The following is a 25,620-nucleotide window of genomic DNA, read 5'->3' on the forward strand; positions in this document are numbered from 1 at the left end:
AGAGCAATAAACAAATTGAAATATAGCTTTGTGTTTCTCTCTCTGATACTAATAGGCAGAAAACCTTTCTTGAGAAGTACAGCTTGGGGATGGGGTGCTATAAGATGGTGTCTCTTATAGCAGGGCTTAGATGACTCCCTTTGGAAGATCCTCATTGGTCCAAATCCCAGTGAAACCCAGGGCCACTTCCAGCCTAATGCAAAATAGATAAGTGCCACTGCCCAGTAAGCCCAGCTATAAGGAAGACAGCTTAGTAAACTAAATGTAGTCATGATTTCACCCCAGTTTCTTCCTTGGCTGGGTTCCCTTGTGCAGAAAACAACTCAGACCACTTCAAGTAGTGAGTCTGTTAGAAGTTCTCTGACACCACCTGGATAGTGGTCTCTGTTTCATAGATTTGAAAAAACAACACAAACTCAAGACTCCGAAAGGGAGACATTTGCTCCATTTTCCTTTGCTAGTGTGTGCCTCAAATTTTTAAGGTGTTACTATGGCATTGATTTCACTTGAATTAGGAGTCACAATTCGTCAGACTCCCTAGTATTAATGAGCAATTTGTTGTGTGCACCTGGGAACGTCCCACTCCCATCCCCCAGTGGCCATTTCAAACCTGTAAGTCCACTTAAAGTCTGGCCCTGCTTGTCCTAACCCTCCACAGGTGACCTTACTCCTGCAAATCCTTCCATTTCCCACTGTCTTAGTTTGCTCTGACTTCTAGAGCAAAATACCACACAATGGGTGGTTTATAAACAGCAGACATTCATATCCCACAGTTTGGGTAGCTGGGAAGTCCCAGGTCAAGGTGCTAGAAGATTCAGTGCCTGGTAAGGACTCATTTCCTGGTTCATGCAGAGCCACAAGGGAGCAGTCCAAGGTCCATTTTATAAAGACACTCATGCCATTCATGCACCTATAGAAGGCGCTGTTGATGCTCTGCTCAGACCCCTCTGGGCTTCACCCCTGCACAATGAAGACTCCAGAGAAGCACACTTGACCTATGAAAGGCAGGCCCAAATTCTTGAGGCATCATACCCATGAAGACAGCCATCAACCAATAACAGCCAGAGACTTAGTAGAGAAATACTTCAGCTTTCTTGCTTTTCAGTGGGGACAATGACTCTAGGTTGGATTCCACACTGCATCTAGTTGCTCTTCAGTGGGATGGAGCTCTAGTTACCCACAAGGGAGAGTGGCTTCATAACACATCTCTCACCGGCTTCCTCTATCCCCACTTCTTTGGTATTTCCTAAGATTACCTTTCAAATAAATTGCTTGCATTCAAATCCTTGTCTCAGTATCTACTTCAGAGTGGGTAGAAATGAAGCTGGATGCTACCTAAATCCCTGCTCTTTTTTTCCCCATTCAAGGCTGATTAAATGATGTGTGCTTTCATATCTACGTCTTGCTAAGGCTGCATCGTCTCATAAATACAAGGGCTACTTTTCAAGAACATCTTTGTCTAGTCTAGCATTAGGCACCACTGCCCATTTGCTCCTTCTGAAAAATATATGACCACTTGGTTGCCACTTCATCATAGGTTAGTCTGGATATCAAGGATACCAATGTCAGCAAATGCATGCTGGCTTCCCAAAGTCACTCTTCCACTCTCTGCAGGCAGGTGCTGCCACCTCACCTGCTCTCATTGTTCCTTGAGTGCATTTTCCCCCTTTAGCTTTTCTCTTTGTTTTATAGCCATTTTTGTCTCCTTGACTAGATTATAAGCTCTTTAATTAAGGCAAAAACAAATTACTGTCAGCAGCAGGGACTGTGCCTTGCAGAAACAAGTTCTCTTCTCAATCAATGTTGAGTAAAGTCATTGATGCAACAGCCATGGCGTCATGACCATGACCCTCCTTCCTTATACCCTGGCAGGACATAGGTGCATCTACCTAAAAATTCACACACAAAATTTGGATGCACAAAAAGCACAATTGCTCAATAAATACATGTATTTCCTGAAAACAAGGGAATAAGCATGGAGAATGATGAAAGATTCAGACTCAAAAACTTTGGTGGTAAGTTTGCAATCAAAATCAAGCTCGGTTATAATGATAATAGGTGCAGAGGGAGACTGTGTAGGGCATCGGGTAACATGTGCTCACACTTTATATGCAACTTACTTAATTCTCATAATAGTCCTGCAAGAAACCATACAGGTTGAGCATCTCAAGTTCAAAAATCCAAAATTCAAACCTACTCCCAAATCCAAGATGTTTTGAGCACTGACGTGATGAAATCAGGACATTTCATAGCTCATATTTTCAGATTTGGGATGCTCAACCAGTAAGTATAATGCAATTTTTCCAACACCAAAAATAATCTGAAATCTGGAAGACTTCTGGCCCCATTTTAGATAAGGAATATTGACCCTGTATCATATTCTCCACCTTTATGTGGAAACTGAGACTCAGAGCGTTTTGGTGGCTTGCTGTGTGTGCCCCAATTTTTAAGTGATGGAGACGAGATCACAACTTAGGTCCATGTTTTTCACCACACTAAAATCAAACTAGTTTCCCGTGGGGACTTTCCTTTACACATTCAACAAGTTTTTACCACAACTAGGAGGTGGGATGAAACCTGAAATTTTGGAAATTGTCTGTAACTTTCTGGAAAAGAACAGACTTCTGACAAAAAAAAATATTTCTTTAATAATAAATTAAAAATACAACAGACTAAATCACTGCCTATGGAGCAATGACTATCCTTAGAATTAACTTCAAGACATAATAGTGAACTAGTGAATACCTTCTTTCATTTCAAGATTCTTGGTATAATAAGGAAATAAACCAGGCATCCTCCATGACAATCTTGTATAATCAGAAAAAAAATCAAAGCTTCAGATATTTCTCCTTTGACATCCTTGTTAATCAGAAAATTACTTTTCACACAGGTACTTAGAATTCAATAATAATTAGCTACATTTTTATGACTGCCCCTCCTTGGAAAAAATGTGGACGTATGATAGATTCCATTTGATAATCACAAGAATAATCAGACTCCGGAGTTTTCTAGAGGAATTTTCTTCTTAAAGGATCATTGCTTTTTTTGTTGTTGTTATTGTTCTTTGAAACCATTGAAACATTTTTGACCATAATAGAATCATACCTCTAAACACTTTTTCTTACATTTTCCTTTTAGGATGTCTAATAAGCAAGTTAGTTATAACCTTACAGAGGAGAGCATTAACGTTCTTTTAGACTCTTCTCCCCTCCCCCTTTTGTCAAAGGGTTCCGTACAATTGACAGAGCTCAATTACGTGCATATTTCTGCAGTAGGTGATCTTCACTGGTTACTTTCATTATTTCTCCCTTTTGATCTTTTTTTTTTTTTTTCAGTTTTGGCCAGGGCTGGTCTTGAACCCGCCACCCCCAGCATATGGGGCTGGGGCTCTACTCCTTGAGCCACAGGCACCGCCCCCTTTCGATCTTCTAATGCAAAAGCGCATACATCTTTGTTTTTTTAACCTTTTTGAGGCCTTACCAAGCACCAAGCACTATATTTTAATGTATAAATCAATATACATTTTCTTATTCAATTCTCATCCATTCTTAACAATTATTGTCATAATCCTATAAAGTAGGCGCCCACAATTGTTCCCACTTAATAGATGAGAAAACTAAGGCTTCAAGGGGTTAAATAATTTACCTGGGATTACTTCGTCAAGAGGTGAGCCTGCAGAATTAGAAGCCATGTCAGGCCAACTTCAGAGTCTGTAGGTTTAACCACTAAGCTATTTTGCCTTCTTAATTTTAAAGAGATACCAGACTGATCTTCTGCCTGAGAAATGCCTTTCAGGAGGCTAAATAAAAGTTAGCCTGAACCATCCAATTCCCCAGGCATCCAGCGACCTGCTGGAGGCACTAGTAGGTAGAAGTAATCACCTGTGTTTATCAGACAAGGGCTGGGGTTTGCTGACATATTTAGTTAATCCGCACAGAGATCGCTGATGAGGAATCTGGTTAATTAGTTGTGGAATTTTAAAAGACGAGCAGATGTGCTATAGAGAAAAGCATTTTACTTCCCAAACCATAGGGGAAAGCATTAGGTATGTTCTGAGGCTGTGTGTACTTAACGCATCTTGATTGAACATTCAGCTGCATGTTTTGCAAGACTCAGGTATCTTGGCTTTGTTCCAACATGGATAATTACATTCTGCCTCAGTTCTGCCTACAGCCTCAGGTAGCTATGAGGTTAATAACAATAACCACAGCTAACAAGCGCCTACTATGCGCCACAACATACTGGGAGATTTCCATCCATCGTTTCCAGTCCTTCCCACAATCCTGCAGAGTGAGTTTTATTTCTCTCCCTTTACTGGGCAAACCGAGACTCAGGCTGAGGTCAAGTGACTTGCCTGAGGCTACACAGTAGTTAAGTAGCAAACCAGAGATTCAGACGTTTTTTCCTATACTCTTCATTTGACAAAAATGCACTTAATCCGCAAAGCGAAAGGGTACCAAAAAGGATAGGATTTCTATATCAAAGGATTAAAATCACAAAGGATTCATTTTAAAATTAAATTTAATCTTCAAATTACAAAGGATTTAATTTGTATGTCTTTGATATCTAATGAATTTGAATATCTTGCAAATTTTCTATCTTCTTTCAAGAATTATGTCTTGCAATGAAAAATGAGTTTCCTTTTAGCCCTTGGCCCTCTGGTTTCCCTTCCCAGAGGCCCACCCTAACACCTTCTTACCTATCATCCAATATATTTTGTGCTTCTACACCTGATTTTCTCTTTGAAGTTGGTGTTAGAAATTGTTTGGCCGAAATGGACAATAGCTCTATACTGAAGTTTCCTAGTTAGAATTTTTAAGTGGACTAAGAGTGAAGGACTGACGGGTTTTGTGTGAGTATCAAAGCATAGGCTGTTCTACACATCTTTCAGGAAAAGTTCCAGGAACAGCAAGTGGTATATTTTTATATATAGTTGGAAGAGGTAAGGAATATCAGAAACCAGAACATCATGGATAAATTTCGTCTGCCTTTTTTTTTTTTCTTTTTTTGCATTCCCTCTTCTGGGCATAGAGAAAATTATATCTTCCTTTTGATATCCAAGTACACAAACAAATTCACCAGTTAACACATCTACAAAGTATTTTCTGAGCTTTTTTTCTGTACTAATTTAACGCTGGCATTTTCCCAGTGCCTGAAACATGTTCTAAAGTGTTATTTATAACCCCAGCATGACATTTCATTAAGTGAATGCACTATCATTTAATCGATATTAGTATTACATACATTTAGGTAGTTTCTATTATTTCACCACTTTAAATAAAGAATACTGTGTTGAGAATCCTTATAAATCTTTTTGAAAGTATCTTAATATCTTAACAGGATAAATTCTAGAAAGTACCTTTCATAAGACGTAAACTTACCATCCTAGCACTTTATGAGTGCATATTTCTGTGTTCTATAGATAACACTAAATAATTTTTAAGAGAGGTTAAAATACTCTCTTATTTGGATTTAATTTGTATTTCTTTGATATCTAATGAGTCTCGATATGTTTCCAGTTGTAAATCTTTCAGAGATGATGTCTTTTCCTCGGTTTTCTACTGGGGCATTTTTCTTAATGATTTATAAAAACTCTTATGTATTAAAAGTGAGTACCTGTCTTTTATATTTGAAACACAGTTTGGCTTTTGAGTTTTCTTTCCCTTTCTGGTAACTTTTTTTGTCATCCAAAACCTTAAAAATGTTGTGGTCTCATCCCAAGCCTTTCCCTTTGCTTTCTTCCTATACTATCATGGTTATAAAGCCTTCCCAATTCTCAAGAATACAGACCCATTTACTGGTATTTTAACTCTTTGTCATTACTGTTTTTTAACATTGAATTATTTCATTCATCTCGAATTAATATTGGGGTAAGATGTGTGTAAGAAAACCTAACTCCATTTCCCCACCAAATGACTGACTGACTGCACCAACAAAGTCCCAATTATCCGTAATTTCCCAACTGATCTGAAATGCCACCTGTATCCCGTGTTTTTCCACAGAGTTGGGCGTATTTCTAATTTTGTATTCTGTTCTATTAATCCATCTGCCTATTCCTGACTCAGAACCACACTGCTTTAATTACTACAACTTTACACTATATATTTTTTTGTAATATAAAATATTGCAATTTCATCCCCATAACTCTTCCTTCTAACAAAATACATTGGCTCATTTCCTGAGTTTACCAATCCAGAAGAAACTTTATAATTATTACATCAAATTCAATGTTCTAAATCCTGTTGGGAGTTGTATTGGAATCACGCTTGATTTAGAGATTAATTTGAGAAGGATTGATGCCTTTCCAACATTACAATTCTCCATCTCCCCAGTTATTAAAGTTTTAATTGAGTTGTCTATAACTTATAGAATACTATTAAATATTAATCGTGCTAGTAGGTCTCTTTGTCTCGCCTAACTGTAATGAGACTTACAGCCTGGTGACAGTGTGGTGGAGTTTAAATGAGATAATACATGTGAAAGCACACGAAGCTATGTCTGCCGCGGGGCTTCCCATAAATGTTAGTTATTGAGAATTTTTTCCTTCCTTCAACTAGCTAGTGCCTGTGGGTTGAGATGGACATCCTGATTCATGTTAAAGAAGCAGCAGGCAGCCTTTCTGCTTTCTTAAAATATTTTTTTCTTTCTTTGTTCTTCCCTTTTTTGATACAGTCTCGCTTTGTCACCCTGGGTAGAGTGCCATCATGTCATAGCTCACAGCAACCTCAAACTCATGGGCTCATGTGATCCTCTTGCCTCAGCTTCCCAAGTAGCTGGGACTACAGGCACCCACCCACAGGTTATTTTTAGAGATGTGGTCTCACTCTTGCTGAGGCTGGTCTCAAACTTGTGAGCTCAAGCAATCTGCCGGCCTTGGCCTCCCTGAGTGCAAGGATTATAGACGTAAGCCACCACGCCCAGCCCTAATTATGTTTTTCTTAATTAGTCATAGATATGGAATTTGTTTTATTTTATTTTTTTAAGTAAATTACTGATTTTATTTTTTTCAATTAATTATTTTGTATTAAATCATAACTTTGTACATTGATGCATTTATGGGGTTCAGGGTACTGCTTCAATATACAATGTGAAATGTTTACATGGGACTAAGTAACACATCCATCACAAGATATTGAATTTATGAAGCACCTTTTCAGAGTCTGTTGAAATGACCATTTTTTTCTTTTGACCTGTTTTTGCACAGAATTATGACTCTGGATGAGATGGAAGGATGTTGATCTCGATGAGACTTGGCAGCTTTTCTTTTCACAAATTGTGCTTTGGTAGATAGGACGCGCCATCTGGACTGCTTCGTTTCTCTTGAGAGGGACCCTCCATGTGTCAGCAGGGCACAGATAGACGCACCTGCCTGCCAGTTCTCTGACTCAGTGTCCCCACCCCTCTCTTTACTGTTCCCCGTGTCACTAAGTCTGGTTCAATAGCTCCAAAGGATAATACCCCTCTTCCGTCCTAGCAGGAGCAGGACAGAGGCCTGGCTTGTTGGGCTGGGGGAAGGCTTGCTGACCCAGCTCCTCCTTTTGGAGACCTTAACATCCGTGTGCTTTTCCCTCTATACCTCCCTCCCACCGAGGGATGCTTCTGGGTGCAGAGTACTGAGAGGTTCTCTGCCACAAACTCACTTTCTGTTCCTTAATGAGACCCCCATCCTTCTGCAGCCACTTGAGTTTCAGCCTCCTCTGCTCTCCTAAGTCGATTACCCCTCATAAATCAGCCTCCCTTCTCCCCCAACAATACATCTACATTGATTGCCAGCCACCAACTCTTCACCATTTCTCTTTGGTATTTTGAGTTTATACCTTTTATCCATTTCTTATCAATTTAGTGGTAATCTGAGAGGGACTGGAGGCCAACACTGGGTTTGAGTCACTTGTAAGTTCCACTTATGAGTTGGGCCCTTTTCCAATGTTAAATGATTCACTTTATCTCGTGCGATGTCTTTCGTCTTGGATTCTGTGGGGTTTTTTTTCCTTTTAATTTCCTGACTCTGGATCTCTTTAGAATGACACTGTCCTGATGTATCTTCCCCAGTCCATTTCCATATAACGTGTTTCTGCCCCTGTGTTTTAGGATGGTTTTATGAACACAAATACGATAGGTTTGATTTTAGAATGACATTTCTTTTTTGCTGTCGTTTGAAAAAAATTATGGCATTGGAACTATTTCCAATAATTTTTAATATTAATTCAACCTTTCTTCTATACTTCTGATGTCTTGCTCTAAAACTTTTGCCTTTTTTTTCCTTGTGTTCCTATCCTGTCTTTTTTGTCACCTGACCAGCATTTTCTTTATTTTTCTATTTTCTAGTATCCTGGGAAGTGTGTTGTCAATATTTTACATTTCTATTAATAATAGAGTAAATGAGTAGATGGTACCTTTTGATAAAGAGTCTTATGAGCTTTTACTCAGCCTCTTCCCCTCTTTCTTTCCCTGTTGCTAACTTTTTAGTCTGTTAATATGGAGTTTTGGATTTATCAAATCATCATACACACACATATCTATGTATGTATGTATGTATCTATCTATCTATCCACAAACACATATCTACCTATCTGTCTATCTATCTATCTATCCACACACACACATATCTATTTTAGAAATGGTGTCCTGCTCTGTTACACAGGCTGAACTCAAACTCCTGGATTCAAGTGATCCTCTGGCTCAGCCTCCAAGTAGCTGAACTATTACATATTGGAGCTCAGCACTTTGTGTGATCACTGTCCTCTTGGTCACAACTTCCCTGACCTCTTCCACACCATCACCCAGGCAGTTGTTTTTATTTTCAAGGGATTTTTTGGAGAGCAAGATGTAATGTTTTTCAAGCTGTTACCTGCTTTTCTTTTACCTTCACAAGCAAATTGGCTAGATAATAAGTATTGGAAGGAACAATTTTTTTCCTGAGAAACCAGATGATAATGTGTTCTTTTAGCATTTAATGCTGCTAATGTCTTTGGCATGAATGTGTAAAAAACCATGTTTGTCCTGAATACCTCTAATACTTGTAGAACTTTTGCATTTAACCTATAATTTAAAAAGTTGGCCCTGGTGAATTTATGTATAGATAGATGATGGATGGATGGATAGATGGTGAATATATAGATTCATGGATGTGATTCGTATCAGGACTAAGATGATCTTTTAATCTACCCACATAATCATTTTAGCTCTCTGGAAATATTCCTTTCATGAAATCTTTGCCTATAGCCCTGTCCAGTTTGTTTCAGGTTTCTTTTTCAATACTATCAGCAAACTACTGGTGCCTATGAGTACTGTCTTCTGAGCACCCTGCTCTCTTAGTAGTTCAATCTTGTGATCTGTACTTTAGATGATCAGGCTCAAGTTTGTTCTAATTTTTATTTTCTAAGTCATCAATTCCACTCTTTACTCCTATCACTTTGGTAGATGTGTGCATTTTTTAAATTCTTTGCAGCCCTGTCTTACCTCCCCCATACCCCATTTTTCTTATTCTCTTGTCTTTTCCTCTGAGCCAGTTTACCTCTTGTCCTTTTGCTCAAATGTTCCCTCCCGGGTTTCTCTGACCACTTCATTCCCTCACTATAGGTTCCTCCTTCTTTGCCTTCATCAGGAGTTGTCATGAAATATTTTTTCATTTGTCCATCATCTCCACCAAACTAGAGGTTCCATGAGGGCAAGAACTACGTCTTTTATAGCCATGACCGCAGTGTTGAGCAACATGGCCAGCAAAGAGGAGGTGCTTAATAAATATTGACTGAGTATATGCCCACGTTACTCTGGCTTGGATTCCCTTTGTCTGCACCAATATTGTTTTGAGCCAGGAGATCCCAAGGTTTAGTCACTGAAGGGACCTTTCTGCCATATTCGAAGTACAATTTGTAATATTACGTAACTTAATGTTTGTCTTTAGATCAATTCACATTTTCTACCTTCACTTTGTATTTAAGCTTCATCCTAAGCAATGAAATCTGTTAACTAAAAGTGATGTCCTAGTTCCAGTTCTCTAAAATATATTAAAATAAACACATAACTGTAAAAAATGTAAATTTCATCCATGAATCACTGTGGGACCACAGATGATAAGTGAACACACTTTGGGAAATTCTCTCTAAAGATCTCAGGCTGCCGCATTTCCTCCAGGAGCCCATGTCTTCTTGATTTAGGCTTTGATTCCTTCCCATCTTATTCATTCAACAAGCAAAATATTTGGTGGGTATGATTCATTCTCTTTTGCCTGTCTATGATGCGATGGCACAGTGACAAGGACTGAGGATATCACAGCCAGCAAGGCAGACACCAACTCTTCCTGATGGGATTTTTAGATGAATTGGGCGGGGGGCAGGGCAATAAACCAATATGCAAGATAATTACAGATTGTGCTTAGAGTGATAACAGAAATAAACCATGGGGGTTAGACAGTGATATTGAAAGTTGTGACATTCAAAGTAAGACCTGAGTATGAGAAGGATTGAATGCTGGGAAGAGCCACTGTAAAGTGATCCAGGCAGAAAGAGCAGCAAAGTCCTGGAGACAGAAAGGGGGATGTCTGGGGGACTGGAGAATGCCTGCTGGTTCATTTGCTGGGTTTCACAAATGCCTTCCAGAACCAAAGTGCTGAGCTGGATCGTTCCATGCTGAAGTCCAGACAAGAATCCAATGTGTACAGCTGAGGCAGGGCTTGGACATGTGGCTTTGGGCACACTAAGGCCTGGATATTTAAGCAGCTGACTTTCCAGCATGATCAGAAAGCCAACCCCAGATAACCCCTTGCAACTGTAGAGCGAACATATTCTTATACAACTATGACTTGGAGGAGACAGAATGGAATCATTGGTTAGTCAACAGGTCATCTCGGAGGGGCTGGCAGGTGCTCACGCCAACAGCTGCAGTTAGATCCTGTCCCACTAGGCGGCACTGTTACGCCACAGGAAGTGGGGCAGACGTGCGGAACTCATCCCTGCAAAACCATTAATACCCCTGGGGACTCTGGAGTGTGAGGTTGTAAAGCTTAGTTACAAAGTAAAATAAACTCACTGAGTCATCCAGTCATTGGCTGGAGAGTTTTCAGATGTCTGGGAAGCATTCAGCACTGATGGGGACTGGGCTGGTCCTTAGAGGTGACCGGGGAGCAGATGGTGGAGAGCTCTGTGAACAAGGCAGGCAGGGACACCGGGAGGGAAGGAGAAGGTGCTCAGGCCAGGGTGACTGACATGCAACTCTGTCCCAGTGCTGGTCAGCGTCGAAGACGTCATGTGCTTGGTAGCAGGAGACTGAAGGTATCCCATTCTAAGGGTTTCTGTATTCTCTGAAATGTGATGCCAGCTCTTCTGAGTGGCAGGAAAGGGCAGGGTTTTGTCATTTGCAGAGAAGGCTGAAGGTCTGAAATAGTTGTCGTGCAGAGTGAGACAGCCAATTGGCTACAGGCATGTGGTGGATTTGCTCCTCCGTGCTGAAGTCTCCCTTTGTGTTGGCAGCCAGGTCTCTGGAGTGGAACCAACTTGTCAGTTTCAGTTCTGCAGCCCCTTTCCCCTGTGGGTTCAGGTGTAAAGAAAGGTCAGTCGAGTGCTAGAGCCCAGTATTGATCAGGAAGCTTCTTGTCCCATGTCCTTCGGGATGATTTCTCATCCTGCCTGGAGGTGGTGGCTCCTAAATTTTCTATATAGGGGAAGGAATAGGAGTGGCTCCATCAGAGGAAGGGAAGAAGGCTTGTCTTGGAGTTGCTATGACTGCTGTTTGATTGACTAATGGAGATTATCAAAGGACAAAGATCCCCCCAGCCACCACTTGGTACAGTAACTGCTCCCAGGTACCATCTTGTTTCCTGATGCTGATGTCACTAAGAAGCATCACAGCAGAGCAAGCTGACTCAGAATGGATGCCAGATGGTACAGAATGGCTAGACAAAGGCACTGAGCTGCTCCCTGTCACTCTGCCCTTGAGGGAGGACAGGCAAGATGGTCCTCCACTGGCTAGGACAGACATCAGAAAAGAGTAAGAGGTTACCAGTTGGATTTGGTTATGGACTCGAAGTGGGTGTTGAGGGGCAACTAGTGAATGGTGGTGCCAGTAATTGGGACATGAGGAGATAAGGGGCAAGTCGAGGAAAAATAACTGAACTATGTACAGAGGAGGACTGGCCAGAGGATGAAAATGGAGACCAAGAGAGTTGTATTCCCAGAGCCAACAAAAAGTTTGGGAGGCAGGGAGTGAACTTTGCCTCACCTGCTACAGGAAGGTGGAGCCCTCCAACTTTATTTCAGGAACTCTGGCTGGGAAGAAGAGGAGACACACAGGACTGTCACAGGAGAGGGTGAAGGGGTAAATGACATTTTGAAAATGAAAATAAAACTTGAATTGACGGGGAAAAACAAAGTAGAGAAAGAGGAGCCCCTGCATGGCTGGCCATGGTGCCTGATGGTTTATGTGGGACTCTCACAGGTTTTCCAGCTGAGCCCTCACAGCAGCCAGGTGAAGTCCGCATTAGCATCATCCACACATTGCAGGTGAGGAAACGAATGCAAAAGTCACATGGCTGGGAGATGGAAAGCTGGAGCTCAAACCCGGGCTTTCTGAGTCCAAATCATCCTCAATATCCCACCCAGCACCAATTAGCCCATTACACTTAATGCAATAATCATTTATTGAATACACAATCTGTGCTGTTATTCCCACAGCTGCCTTAAGACCTTGCTACTTACTCCAAGGACCAGCAGGTCAGCCTCACCATAGAGCCTGCTAGAAATGCAGAATCTCAGGCCCCCTCCCTGCACCTACTGAATCAGAATCTGTGTTTCAGCAAGACTCCCCTCCCCAGGTGATTCAAATGCACATTTAAGTGTGAGAGGCACTGGCACCCATTCCAGGAGAAAGGGAGGGTAGGAGAAGAAACTAAGCCCAGACCACAGAAGGAACGATATCTGGAGAATTACCACCAGATAGTGTCCCCATGGTCAGCCACAGATGGGCGCCTGAGAAATTGAGGTCCAGTTGCCTGGAAACTTATCAGAGCTGTACATGCAGCAGCAAAAAAACCACTCATTCAACACCCACGGTCACCCTGCCTCCTTCCTGAGCAAGCTTCTTGAGAAGGGAGCTATACATTCTCACCTTCCCTGTCCTTGCTTCCCACCCACACCTCAGCCGCTCCAGACACGCTTCCTCCCCCTCACTCCACAGTAGAGTCTCTCTTCTTCCTAAATATCATCAATGGAGACTTTAAAAAATAGCTTTTCATTAGCTAGTTTTTTTTTTTAACAACAAAGAATACATGTTTATGACAAAGAAGGAAAAGAAAAAGAAAAGTCCAATGAGTGCAGAAAGCTAAAGGTGAAAATAAAGTTCCACTCTGCAGTACACTCCGTCCCAGATCCTCCAAGGTTGTTCTCTGAAGGTAATCGCTGTTGACCACGTATTATGTATCCTTTCAGAAAACCCTTATGCATATGCACCCTAGCATATGTGTGCATATTTTGTAGGTAAATAGGGACATAGTGAACTTACTGTGCTGCAACTTGCTTTTTTCATTTAATAATACGTCTTGGACTCCCTGCTATGCCAATATTTATAAATCCACCTCATTTCTGAACAGCCACATCATAACCCATCATGTGGCCTCACTGCTTATTAAACTGGTCCCTACTAACAGACAGGTAGGTTGTTTCTGGTCTTTGTTTTTGTTACAGTGTTTCAGTAGTTAGGTTAATGCTAGCTGCTGTAACAAACAACCCCCAAGAAAAAGTGTATTTCTTGCATGGACCACAGTCAGAGGGGGTTGTTTCCTAGTTGTAAGTGTCCTTCCTCCTACTCTTTGGACCTGCCCCATTCTAGGCCCCTGAGTCCTCTACATGCAGCTAGTGGACCAGAAAAGATAGCCCAGAGGACATACCAACTTTGTCACCATACCGTTGGCCTAGAGGTAGCACACAGCCCTTCTACTCACTATTCCTGTCATGAGCTGCCCTGTCCCTGCCTGGATATACGGTGTGCTAGGAATTGGAGTCCTTGGCTGGCAGCTGCCCTCTAGGAATAGCCTGTGCAGGGATCTTTGGGGGATGCCTCCACCATCCCCACCACAAATGCTGCAGTGAACATCCTTGCATATGGGTCTTTATGCAGTTGGGCAAATAAGTGTCTAGAAGTGGAACTGTTGAGTTAAAGGGTATGTGCATTTTACATTTTGATAGATAGATCTAATTGCCATCCCAAATACTGCATCAATTCACCCACTTACCGATTTAGGAGACTACTGTTTTCCCACACTCTCGCAATTACTGTTATAATTTTTAAAAATATATTTTCCAGCCTTATACATGAACAATATCATCTCATCCTGGTTTTAATTTGTATTTCTTTCATTCGAAGATATCAAGTATGTTTCTGTGTGTTCATTTTCCACTCAGAGCTCTTTTCTCGTGCTGTGTTCTTTTCTTCTCCTGGTTGGTTCTTCTCTACTTACTGATTCACACGAAGTGTGAAAAATATAAATATAAATATGTATTTAAAAATGTAAGAAATTGGTTCTTTGTGTCTGTAGTGTACACGCTGCAAATATTTTTCCAGTCACTTTCCTTTTCTTTTCTTTATGGTATTTTTCCATCCCACAAACTTACATTTTTTACATAATCTAACTTTTCAATCTTTTCCTTTATGATTTTTGTCTCATGCCTAGAAAGGCTGTCCTCGTGCCAAGATTCATTTTTATATTCTCACGTTTTCTTCTAGTGAGAGAGTTGCACTTGAATCCAGATTCTGCAGACTGGCTGTGTTGCTTTGGTAATTCACTTTAATTCTCTGTGTCCTAGTTTCCGCAGTTCGAAAACTGGAATAATGTGAGTGTCTGCTTCATGGGGTTATTGTGAAGATTGAGTGAGATGATTCATACACGGGGCTTCGAACAGCATCTGGCCCACTGTCCCTGAACAACAAATGTTAGCTATTATCTTGTTTATGTCCAGAGTGTCACTGACCATGGATGTGGCTGACGTCTGCTGGGCACTCATTTCTTAAAGTGAGCAAGGGATCTCAAACTCAGCTCTCTTTGATTCTAAATCCATACCCAGCCATTAAAATAGCCCACTGTCTTCTATATGGGTGTGTCATGCTAGGAGGAGCCCTTTGTATTCTTTACCTGTGAGTCTTAGAATGGATTCCATAATGCACAAGGGATAGGTAAGAGAATAGGCTTGACTGGGGTCACTTGCAAGCCAACAGTCAGAATAAGCAGGAGGACACGGCTACCTTGTCATCTCAACTGCACACTGAAGGGCCTGCCAGGGCCTGGACCATCTAGGTCTATGCCTGGGAAGGGCCTCGTCCCCACACCTCCATCAACTTCTCTTCTTACAGGGCAGGGATGAGAGCAGCTTGGTCAGGACATCATCAAACAACGGGTTGATTGAATTTTGCAGGAGTTAGCACCTGGGGACCTTGACAACCTGTGGAAAACAAATTTAGGCCTAGATAGCCCCAGAAGGAGGCAGCTTCCTTCCTGTGGGAAGCCAAGTTCAGCTGCAGCCCCTCACACTGAGGAAAAGGGACCCTGCTCCCTCTAACCTCAGTTGGTCCACAAAACTAACTCCTTAAAGAAAGAAACTATACTTTATTTACTTCTGTGCCCCTGGCATATAGTTTGCGATCAATAAACACTTGACTCTTGAATGAGTACATGACGGCCTACTAGGAACAAGAGTGGCATCATAAGATGTGACAGTCAGGCTCCCTGCCTTTGGGGATCTTACACTCTAAGGGGATGACACTCAAACAATGTGTCAAAAATGGCTTATGGCTATTGCAGTTAGGGTAAAAAAAAAAAAAAAAGCCCAACTCTTCCAGGAAGGGGGGATACTAAGGGCACAGTCAGGGAGGGCTTCATGGTGGACGTGATGATGAGCTGAGAGTCAAGGTTTTCCAAACAGTTTAAGGAGGGCTTCACACAAAGGGCACAACACCTCAAGTTCCCTTAAGATGAAAACTATAGTTTTTGAGGGGAGTACAGACTGGACTTTCAATAGTTCAGTGCTGCCAGAGCCCAGGAGTGGCCGTGGTAGAATCAGGACAAGCCACAGAAATCCTGACAAGGACTTTATCCTGTAAGCATGAAGTTGCTGGAATTTAAGGTGGGATGTAGTGCTTTGCTCTTAGGTCACATAAGTGTAAGGATGTGGGACTGTGGACTTGGAAGAAAGTGGTCCCACCATACAAGAGGCGACTCACATCCACACTCAGCCAGGCAAGAATAAACAGCCACAGGTGCTGCGCCTGCCGCTTGGCTCAGCGCGTGGAGTTTAGCAGGTTTCGTTTTAAGAACCAGTTTCTTGCAATAAGGCCTTTTCCTTCCTCTTCCACTCCTAATTATCCCTCCGGAGACTGCAATGATTTTCAAAGGGCCTGGTTGCCCAGTTAGGAGCTAATAAATCACCACAGTCCCCCAGGCAGCCGGGCCTTCCAGAACACATACAAAGGGTGTACAAATTTAGCAGAAAATGAAATCTTCCTGAGAATCCTATCGGTAATAATCAGTGGTGTGCCAGCTCTGTAAGTTTCCAATGATAGCCCAGCATCGGCTGGGCCCCCATGTGCTGACACGTGTCTCTGTGTGGACAGCAGGGGCCCGGGAGTTATCTCTGCTCCCATGGGTGCCTCAGTATGGCTCAAAAATTTAATTTCCAGAGAGCCTCAGGATGATAAGAGTATTTGGATTCTTTATCTGATAGGGAGTACCGGAAGTTTGTGCCTTTTTTCCCTTAGAGTGATAGAATATGGACTTCTCCAGTGTAGGACAGAGGGATACCTCCCCACTAGTACAAACAATATGATTCTGCCTCATTGGTCTCAGATGATAGCCTTATCTTTATTTTTTCCCTTAAGCAAGTATTTTCTGAGCCCCTAGTCAATGCCAGCCCTCGTCTAGACACAGAGAATACAGCTATGAGTTTATACTCTACAGTGGGGTGGAGTGGGGGGGGATCTGGGGACAGGAAGCACACCAATAAAGCTATAATCTATTAGACAGTAATGAGTGTGATCATGTACTTAGGAGGGTACCTTTGATTAAGGCTGTACTTCTCAAATTTCTCTGATTATAAGAATAATGACAGGAGCTGGTTCACAATGCAGGTTTGTGGACTGCACCCCAAGCCCATTGAAATCAGAACACATGGGGGTGGAGCCTGGGAATCCTGCACCCAGATAATACTCATGAGCACCCATATTAAAGGACCTGCCTGAAGGAAGGGCCACTGGTAGCCCACTGGAATCATCTGGAGAGCTTTAAAATTGCAGCTACCTGGGCCCTGTGCCCAGAGTTTTGGCTTTAATTAGTCTGGCGCAGGACCCAGGTATTCGCCTTGCTCCAGTGACCACTTCTGAGGACTCAAGGGCCACTTCTCAATCTGCATCTATCTCTGACACTAGATCTTTTATCCATGTATTGAGCACCTATGACGTATGATGTACGTGGTGGTGTGCCAAGAAGGCAAAAATGAACAAGAAACATGTGCAACTTGCTGGTGCTCTGTGGATATAAATGGATGCATAACTAACGATTCCCACGCAATGGGGTGAGGGTGAGAGCAGGCAGAACTACAAAGATCACAAAGGAGTCACAGAGCACATGTGTGATTTGGATCTGGGCTTGGAAATGTGAGTAGACATTAAGCAGGGTGAAGGAGGCAAGAAAGATAATCTGTAGTCTTGAAAAATAAAGCTAAAACATTCAGCAAGTGTGCAGCACACGTGAAGGAGCTGAGCGTGTTTGGGACCGGATTTTGTGCTCAACGTGGCATGAGCATCAGATTACCAAGAAGTGGCAAGAGATTAATTCTAGAAAGATACGTGGAGGCCTCCAGTCCCCAAGCTGGGGACTGAATCGCTGATGGTTGACATGATTGGTTTTGCTCTAGAAAGTTTAGAATTTGTGATTGGATTTCCTGGGGGATATAGAATGTGGAACAGATTGAAAGGGAGCATGAGGGGGAGCGGGAAGTCAGAGAGAAATCCCTTGTCTGAGGTGGAGTTGCCAAGGGCCCATAGTGGGCTGGGTGAGGAGGGGAGGACTTCAGAGGTTGGGGAAATAAAACTTACAAGAGTGGAAGACATTAGACATGGGGAAGAATCGAGAACGATTTTGAGGGTTTTCTGTCTTCATGGTCATATTTGTAAAAATAGGCAAAGGAGGAATAGGTCTGGGGAGGAGAAAGGTGAGTCGAGTTGTTGAGGGAGGTGTCCAGTGCGTAGAGAAGTGGGCATTCCAGTTACAAACACAGGAAAGTTTTATGTTGGAGCCACAGTTACAAATTTGTGAGACATCTCTCAGGCGATGATTAAAGGCAGAGGAAGGATTGAGGTCATCCACAAGGATCATGCTGAATAAGAAAAGTGGGAGCCAGACCACTGGGAAGATCCCGTGGGAGAGAATTGGGAAGTTTAAAAGGGGACGATGGTGTCTAACTGGTTTGGACAGGTTGTCGACTTCATTTAAACCTCAAAATTACTGATGGAGACCTTGCCCATGCCATGGATTGAGGTAGATTGTTGAGATACAAGATATACCCTACCCTGGCCTCATGGAGTTTATAACTGAATGGGAAGACCATAAATAACTTCCATAGCAAAGAAGAAATAGCCAGTAAATTCTAAAAGATAGGTTAAAATTCTTGGATTGCAGACAACAGAAACTAATTCTGATTAGCTTACAGTAGTAATAATTTATTGTGATGATGTGGAGTGACTCACAGAATCCAGAGGAAAGTGGAAGAACCAGATAGTCATAGGGATTTGGGACCAGGAACGGATGGGGAATGTCTTCTAGTTAGCCACGTCTGGTCGGAAGAGCTCCATTTGCAGTCTTTATGTCCCATTTTTGTCTTTATAACACAAGTGGTACTTCAGGCCTCACTTTTTTTTTTTTTTTAAGACAGAGTCTTACTTTATCACCCTCTATAGAGTGCTGTAATGTCACAGCTCACAGCAACCTCCAACTCCTGGGCTTAGGCAATTCTCTTGCCTCAGCCTCCTGAGTAGTGGGACTGCAGGCACCTGCCACAATGCCTGGCTATTTTTGGTTGCGATTTGGCTGGGGCTGGGTTTGAACCCATCACCCTTGGTATATGGAGCCAGAGCCTGCCCTACCCACTGAGCCACAGGCGCTGCCCAGGCCTAACTTTCATCATGCACCCACCACCTTGGTCCACCAATATTTTGTCTGAAGCAGAAGCAATTGTTCCTAAAAAGAAAAAAAAAAAAAAATCCAGGGTCTATTACCAGATGTAGGGAAAACTGTTCCAGAGCAAGTTAAAATAACAGATGGGAAGTCCAAACGGAGAGTGTGTTAGGTTATTCTTTCAGTCATTTTTGCAGAGCTTCATAAAAAAAGGAAGGAGGGCTCGACGCCTATAGCTCAACCGGCTAAGGCGCCAGCCACGTACACCTAAGGTGGCGGGTTCGAATCCCCAGCCCGGACCCGCCAAACAACAATGACGGCTGCAACCAAAAAATAGCCGGGCGTTGTGGCGGGCGCCTGTGGTCCCAGCTACTTGGGAGGCAGAGGCAGGAGACTCGCTTGAGCCCAGGAGCTGGAGGTTGCTGTGAGCTGTAATGCCACGGCACTCTGCCCAGGGGGACAGCTTGAGGCTCTGTCTCAAAAAAAAAAAAAAGGAAGGAGGCAGAAGCTTAAGAGAGAGGTTCAGCTGATTGTTAGCAGCTGGAAACAAGTAAGCAAAATTTAAGCAGTGACATAAGGAAGTAAGATGAGCCTCAAGGCAACCTCTAATGTCCCCACACACAATGTGCACAGAGCATGGGGTATAAAACACAGTCCCCTTGCATATTATCATCACGCAGGCCTCCAATACTCTATCCCAGTGACCTAAGGAGAGGTAGATAATGAGCAAGGGTGTTTTCGGGGTAACAGAGAAAATCTGAAGTATACAGGAGCCTTTTGACTCCTGGTGTGACTACAGTGATGTTGTTTATGATCTTGATCTTATATCTCCCTTTGTCTTTTGGTTTTGCAACTGATATGCCAATTAGGAATTATTAAGAGAAGGGTGGAATAAAGTGCATAGACAAGGGGATGATGTAATACTCTGGAGATGATTGGAATCGGTCAGCATTTCCCAAATGGGTAACAAAGAGAGATGTTAATTGGTGCTCCTGGCAAAAGTTCCTAGCTCCATAGTCAAATGAGCTCAGAAAATGTTGCATCCTCAATTCCTGTTTTGGGTATTCATTAGTATATTGAAGGATATTTCAAAGAAATCTGTTTAATGGCTCATTGGGTCAACTTTTTGTGTTGTCCCATAGAGTTTAGGAAGAGTTTAAATGCCCCCATTACATTTGTGTGATTTCATCTACTCTTATCATAAAGGATAGCACCTCATCACGTTGTGTGCCGGGTTCATAATGTGACACAACCTAGACTTCTAACAAATCAGCCAAACACTTCTATCCAAGTGCCCTACTCATAATATCATCTAAAAAATATTGTTCTACTCAACGTTCATAAGTCCTATTTAAACTTTCAAACCACAAAGGTCCATGTAGACTTTGGGCCTGAAAGCAAAGTTATCAGTTGTTGTCAGCTCAGTGGCACAGGAGACATAACGTTTCAAGGATCTAATGGGTGGGTTTGCAGAGAAGGCAATAGGGGAAGGGTCCTGAGAACGCACCTACATACCTTGTTCTTTGAGGATAGCAGGAAGAGCTCAGGATGGGCGCGAATAGTGGTCAATTTCAAGATGTAGGAGAGGAGCCTACGTTTTATGCCTTTCTATGTCATGGGAGACTAGTTGCATGTTACAGGTAGGTGACAAAAGTAGAGTTGGGAGTTTCTGATGAGCGTTGGGAACATGTACTATGAAAAATGATAGGAAGGGCCTATAAAGACAAATATAAGACCAGGGAGCAGTACTAAGGGTTCAACTAAAGGTAGAATTAATGAATGTATAAAAGATCCACTTACTGTAAGAACCAGCAATTCTCTCCACTGCTGTTTGGCAACCCAGAGACAGAAGCAGAAAGGATGAAAGGGCTGGAAGTGGCCTGATGAAGATGATCACAATGACGATGACGATGATGATGCTATTGCAATGACTGCCCGTTGGGCCTAGGGAAGGTAGGGAAGAAAGTGAGATCAAAGGCTCCTAGACGAATCCGAAAGTAGGTGTAATGAGTTTGAGACCGTGGTAAGGTTGAAACTACAAGCAAGGTTGTAGTTTCCTATGGCTGCTGTAACCAACTACCCAAAACTGGGGGGCTTAAAACAGAAATGTATTCTTTCACAGTTCGGGACACTAGAGTCTGAAACCAAATGTTCAGCAGGGTTGATTCCTTCTGGACGCTCTCATGAGGAAGCTGCTCCGTGGCTTCTGGAGGCTGCTGGTGGCATCCTTGTTTCTCGTGGCTTATAGAAATCTTACTTCACCTCCCCCTATCTAGGTTGATTTCATCATTAGGTCCTTAATTTAATTAAGTCTGCAAAGACTCTACTCCCAGATATGATCCCATTCAAAGGTTCTGGGTGGATGTATATTTTGGAAGGTCACCATTCAACCCACTACATAATCCTAGAGTGAGAGTTCTGAGTTAGCCATTTCAGAGTTAGGACAATTTCAATGATAAGACCCAAAGTTTGGCCATGAGGAAGATGAGGTAAAGGGGACAGAAAATTAAGATACATGGAGTCGTGAAAGTCAAGGAACTGTGAGGACAGGTTACTGGAGGGAGATGATGATACGAGCTGGGAAACAGACTAGGAACCAGGAGTCGATATTCCAAAGGACTGTGAGGAGGAATGCTTTGGGGGTTGGTAAGTCACAGTGTCAGGACTGGAGAAAGGATGATTGGGGATGATCTCAACAGTGCCTTCATCCTGGAATCATCTGAGGAGCTTTAGAAAAGCACAGACACCCCCCGCCCCAAATATTTGTAATCAGTTGGCCTAGGACAGAGCCCAGACATTGTATTTCAAAAAGAAAGAAAGAAAGAAACTTCTTGAGTAGTTGTAACGTGCAGCCAGGATTAAGAGAAATGAGTTTGAGGGCAAAATATGACCTTCATCAAGAAATAGTGACTAGGAACCAGGTGTTCCCCTCCATCAAAGCCTGAAAGAGACATATCTGGGAAGGACACTTCAGAGCTTCCTTCCTCATCCCTTAAAGTCTCAAGCAGAGCCAGGAAATTAAAAAAAAAAAAAAAAAAAAAAACGAGAGAAAGGTTGCATTGCCTGGCTTCTGACTAAGGTCTCAACCAGCCTGGAGTTCTGTTCTTGAAGCCTACACAAAAGATGTATTTCAGATGTTTTTTTGGCAGGAGAAGACACCAGAACTCATATCTAAAACAGTTGCTATCCCTACGAAACAAGCCTTTTTCACCCCCAGAAAAGATTTTCTTAATATAATTGGAGAAATATCTTTTGCCAGAACAATATTCAGTGCCTTAATTTTTTTGAATATGTAATCAATGCATTTTTAAAAATTTCAAGCAGTGTAAAAGATTACACAGTAAAAAGCCATTCCCATTTATTCCTCGTCTCCTAGTTCTGCACCCACCTCCAGTTCCCTCCCCAGAAGCAACTGCTTTTACTGGTTCCTCGCTGTCCTTCCCACAGTAGGCCAGCTATACCTTGCCTTTTTTCATTTAACACCTATGAGTTGGAAATTATTCCATATCAGTACATGCAGCTCTGCTGACCTGCTAATGGGCTTTCCCACGATTTATTTAACCCATACTGGTGGACTTGTAGGTTGGTTCCAGTCTCAAAGCAAAATGGTTAGCAATTTAAAAAAAAATAAAAAATAACCAGATTTAAAGTGGGAACCTCCACAGTGGAAGACTCAGATGTGTGTGTGTGTGTGGGGGGGGGGGGTGTTCAACAGGTCTGGGGCGGAGCGAACCCATGCCACTGTGCATGAGTCCCAGGTCACCAGGGGACCCTGTTTGATGATGTCTTGCTTCTGCCCTCAGGAGCCTGATGCCCAGGACCCTGGAGAGCCAGATCACGCTGGAAAAGACACCCAGCTACTTCGTAACTCAAGAAGCCCCTCGAAGGATCTTCAACATGTCCCGAGACACCAAGCTGATCGTGGTCGTGCGCAACCCGGTGACGCGCGCCATCTCCGATTACACCCAGACGCTCTCCAAGAAGCCCGACATCCCCACCTTCGAGGGCCTCTCCTTCCGCAACCGCAGCCTGGGCCTGGTGGACGTGTCGTGGAACGCCATCCGCATTGGCATGTACGTGCTGCATCTGGAGAGCTGGCTGCGGTACTTCCCGCTGGCCCAGATCCACTTCGTCAGCGGCGAGCGGCTCATCACCGACCCCGCTGGCGAGATGGGGCGGGTCCAGGACTTCCTGGGCATCAAGAGATTCATCACCGACAAGCACTTCTACTTCAACAAGACCAAAGGCTTCCCTTGCTTGAAAAAAACACAGTCGAGCCTCCTGCCTCGATGCCTGGGCAAATCCAAGGGGAGAACTCACGTACAGATCGATCCCGAGGTGATAGACCAGCTCCGGGAATTTTATAGACCTTATAATATTAAATTTTATGAAACCGTCGGGCAGGACTTCAGGTGGGAATAAGCCACCCAGAGGCAAGGGCTCTTCTGCTCATCTGGTCCTTGAGGTTTGCCCTCAGAGCCTCCCGTCCTCTTTCCCCCGTTAGCTGAGATTCCTGCCCTCTCTCCCATCTTGAATTCTCATCATCGTGAAATCCAGAAGCCCAGCTAACACCAGAGACCAGGGCGTCCCTGCCTCCAGCTCTCACCAGTCTGTCCAGGCAAAGTTGATCTGCTTCTGGCTCATCTACTCAATTACAGAATCGTTATCCCTTCTGCCTATAAAGTTCCTTGGGGAACTGGGTTAAAAAGAGTGACTCTTCCAGTGATAAGAGATTTATAAGTGGTGATGGTTCTGTTGCTATGAACATAGCGGTGGGCCTCTGTCGCTGTCCACCCAGGAGTGACCTTTTTAATTCCCAGTGGCATGTACCTTCCCTCTGAGCTTTTTTCCCCAAGACGCCTGGGGGGGGGGGTGGCAGGAGAAATCATCTTCAGTCCTCCTCAGAATTTATCAACTCATCACGAGATTGCAACACTGGCAGCAGCCCCTGGCCACTCCTGGGAGACAGACCCTTTGGTGATGAAATAAACCTCCAGAGCCTGTGGTCTCAACTGTACTTGAAGGATACTGTCCCTGAAACCACATTGTGACTCTTCCTGCTCCCTGTGGACAAAAGCACATAATTCTGCTGTTACGGGTACTTAGCTCACGTGAGCTTTCGTGTTCAGCATGCGACGGAATCATGCTTGTCCATGTAAAATAAATACAGCTCTCTTGTGTCCTTAACGCTGGGCTTTTTCTCTGTAAGCCAGGCCTCCCCGGGGTTCATTCATTCAGCTCCTGCCAGGGGAGAACGGTAGGGGTGGGAGTAGGGGAGGGGCAGGAAGGGGGCAGAGGCTGCATTGGGAAGTGTCAAAAGGGTGGAGATGGGGAAGGAAGTTCTTGCTGGCAGGAGCTGGGCAGAAAGACCATGTGAGATCTGTGGGGACATCCTCTCTCTGAAACATAGTATGTGTCAGTTCTCTGTTTAGAAATTTTAGATCAGATGACCCAAACTAAAGGTCCAAGGGTTGATGGGACATCAGATAACTTTTTGCTTGGTTAGCATGATATTTTGAAATAACTGCCAACAATTAAAAACCTGGGAGCATTCATAAGAAAATACAGATTTCCAGCTTGTTATTTTTTAGTGAATGGTAACAGTGACTGGGCTGAGCCTGCGCCCCAGCACTACAGCAGTTGGCTACTGCTTTTGGAGGGGGCTTTATACCTGTTTTCCAGGCCCTACCAAGCTCAACATCATTTGCCTGGCCCCTGTAGGCTTTTGAGGTCCCAGCCCTGCCTTGAATGTGTCCCATAACCTCAGATAAAGTCCAAGTCCAAGTCCTTCAGCACAGTGCCTGAGAGGACCCCAACTTAGAGTTTCTGTCTCATCTCCTTCTCCTCCCTCACTCTCTGCTCCAGCTTACAGAATGACATGCCTTTTCTTGGCTCTCTCAAGTCTCTGTGCCTCTGTCCATACTGTTTCCTTTGCCTGGAATGTGTCCTTCCACCCAGCATCGCCAGCTAATGGAAAACCACCCAGTAAGACTTCACTCAGGTGTCACTCGCTTGATATTGGCCAAGTCTTCCCCAGCTAAGCCGAGTTATCTGCTCCTTCTGTGTTTGCTTGGTAGCTTGTAGGTAATTCAATTACAGCTTTTATCACACTAGATTGTAACTACTCATGTAAATGTCTACCTCCACCACAGAGCACGAACTCCTCAAGAGTCAAGACCGTGGCTTGTAAACACATAGTAGGCATACAGCAAATGTTGGATGAATGGATAGATGGATGGAGGCATTGGATGGATGTTGGATGGATGTTGGAGGCTAGGGGTCAAGGATGTCCCAAGGACCTGCATTTCTGGGACACACTTTTCTGATGGCACTGTAGTACCCAGAGAAGAACAAGAGGATTGCTAAAATTCAGGGGCCTCTTTGCCTTTGTCTTCTTGTCAGACATGGTAGACGTTCCCTGAAAATCAGGTCTGACTTATGAATGTAGGAGACACAAAAGTTGGGGC

The 25,620-nt window shown here is 43.3% G+C and overlaps 1 protein-coding gene across 1 annotated transcript in view; it reads left to right on the forward strand.

Annotated features, from left to right (window-relative positions):
• Positions 1-24,738, forward strand: part of HS3ST2 (heparan sulfate-glucosamine 3-sulfotransferase 2) — an 85,129-nt gene extending 60,391 nt beyond the window's left edge. Inside the window, exon 2 of the mRNA XM_003795722.2 lies at positions 22,957-24,738. Within this exon, the coding sequence (XP_003795770.1) occupies positions 22,957-23,575 (619 nt within the window). The 3' untranslated portion in view covers positions 23,576-24,738. The remainder of the gene's footprint in view (positions 1-22,956) is intronic.
• The last annotated feature ends 882 nt before the right edge of the window (positions 24,739-25,620 follow it).

The sequence above is a fragment of the Otolemur garnettii genome, unplaced genomic scaffold, assembly GCF_000181295.1.
Source record: "Otolemur garnettii isolate 467f Iridium unplaced genomic scaffold, OtoGar3 scaffold00096, whole genome shotgun sequence".
In the NCBI taxonomy this organism is placed as follows: Eukaryota; Metazoa; Chordata; class Mammalia; order Primates; family Galagidae; genus Otolemur; species Otolemur garnettii.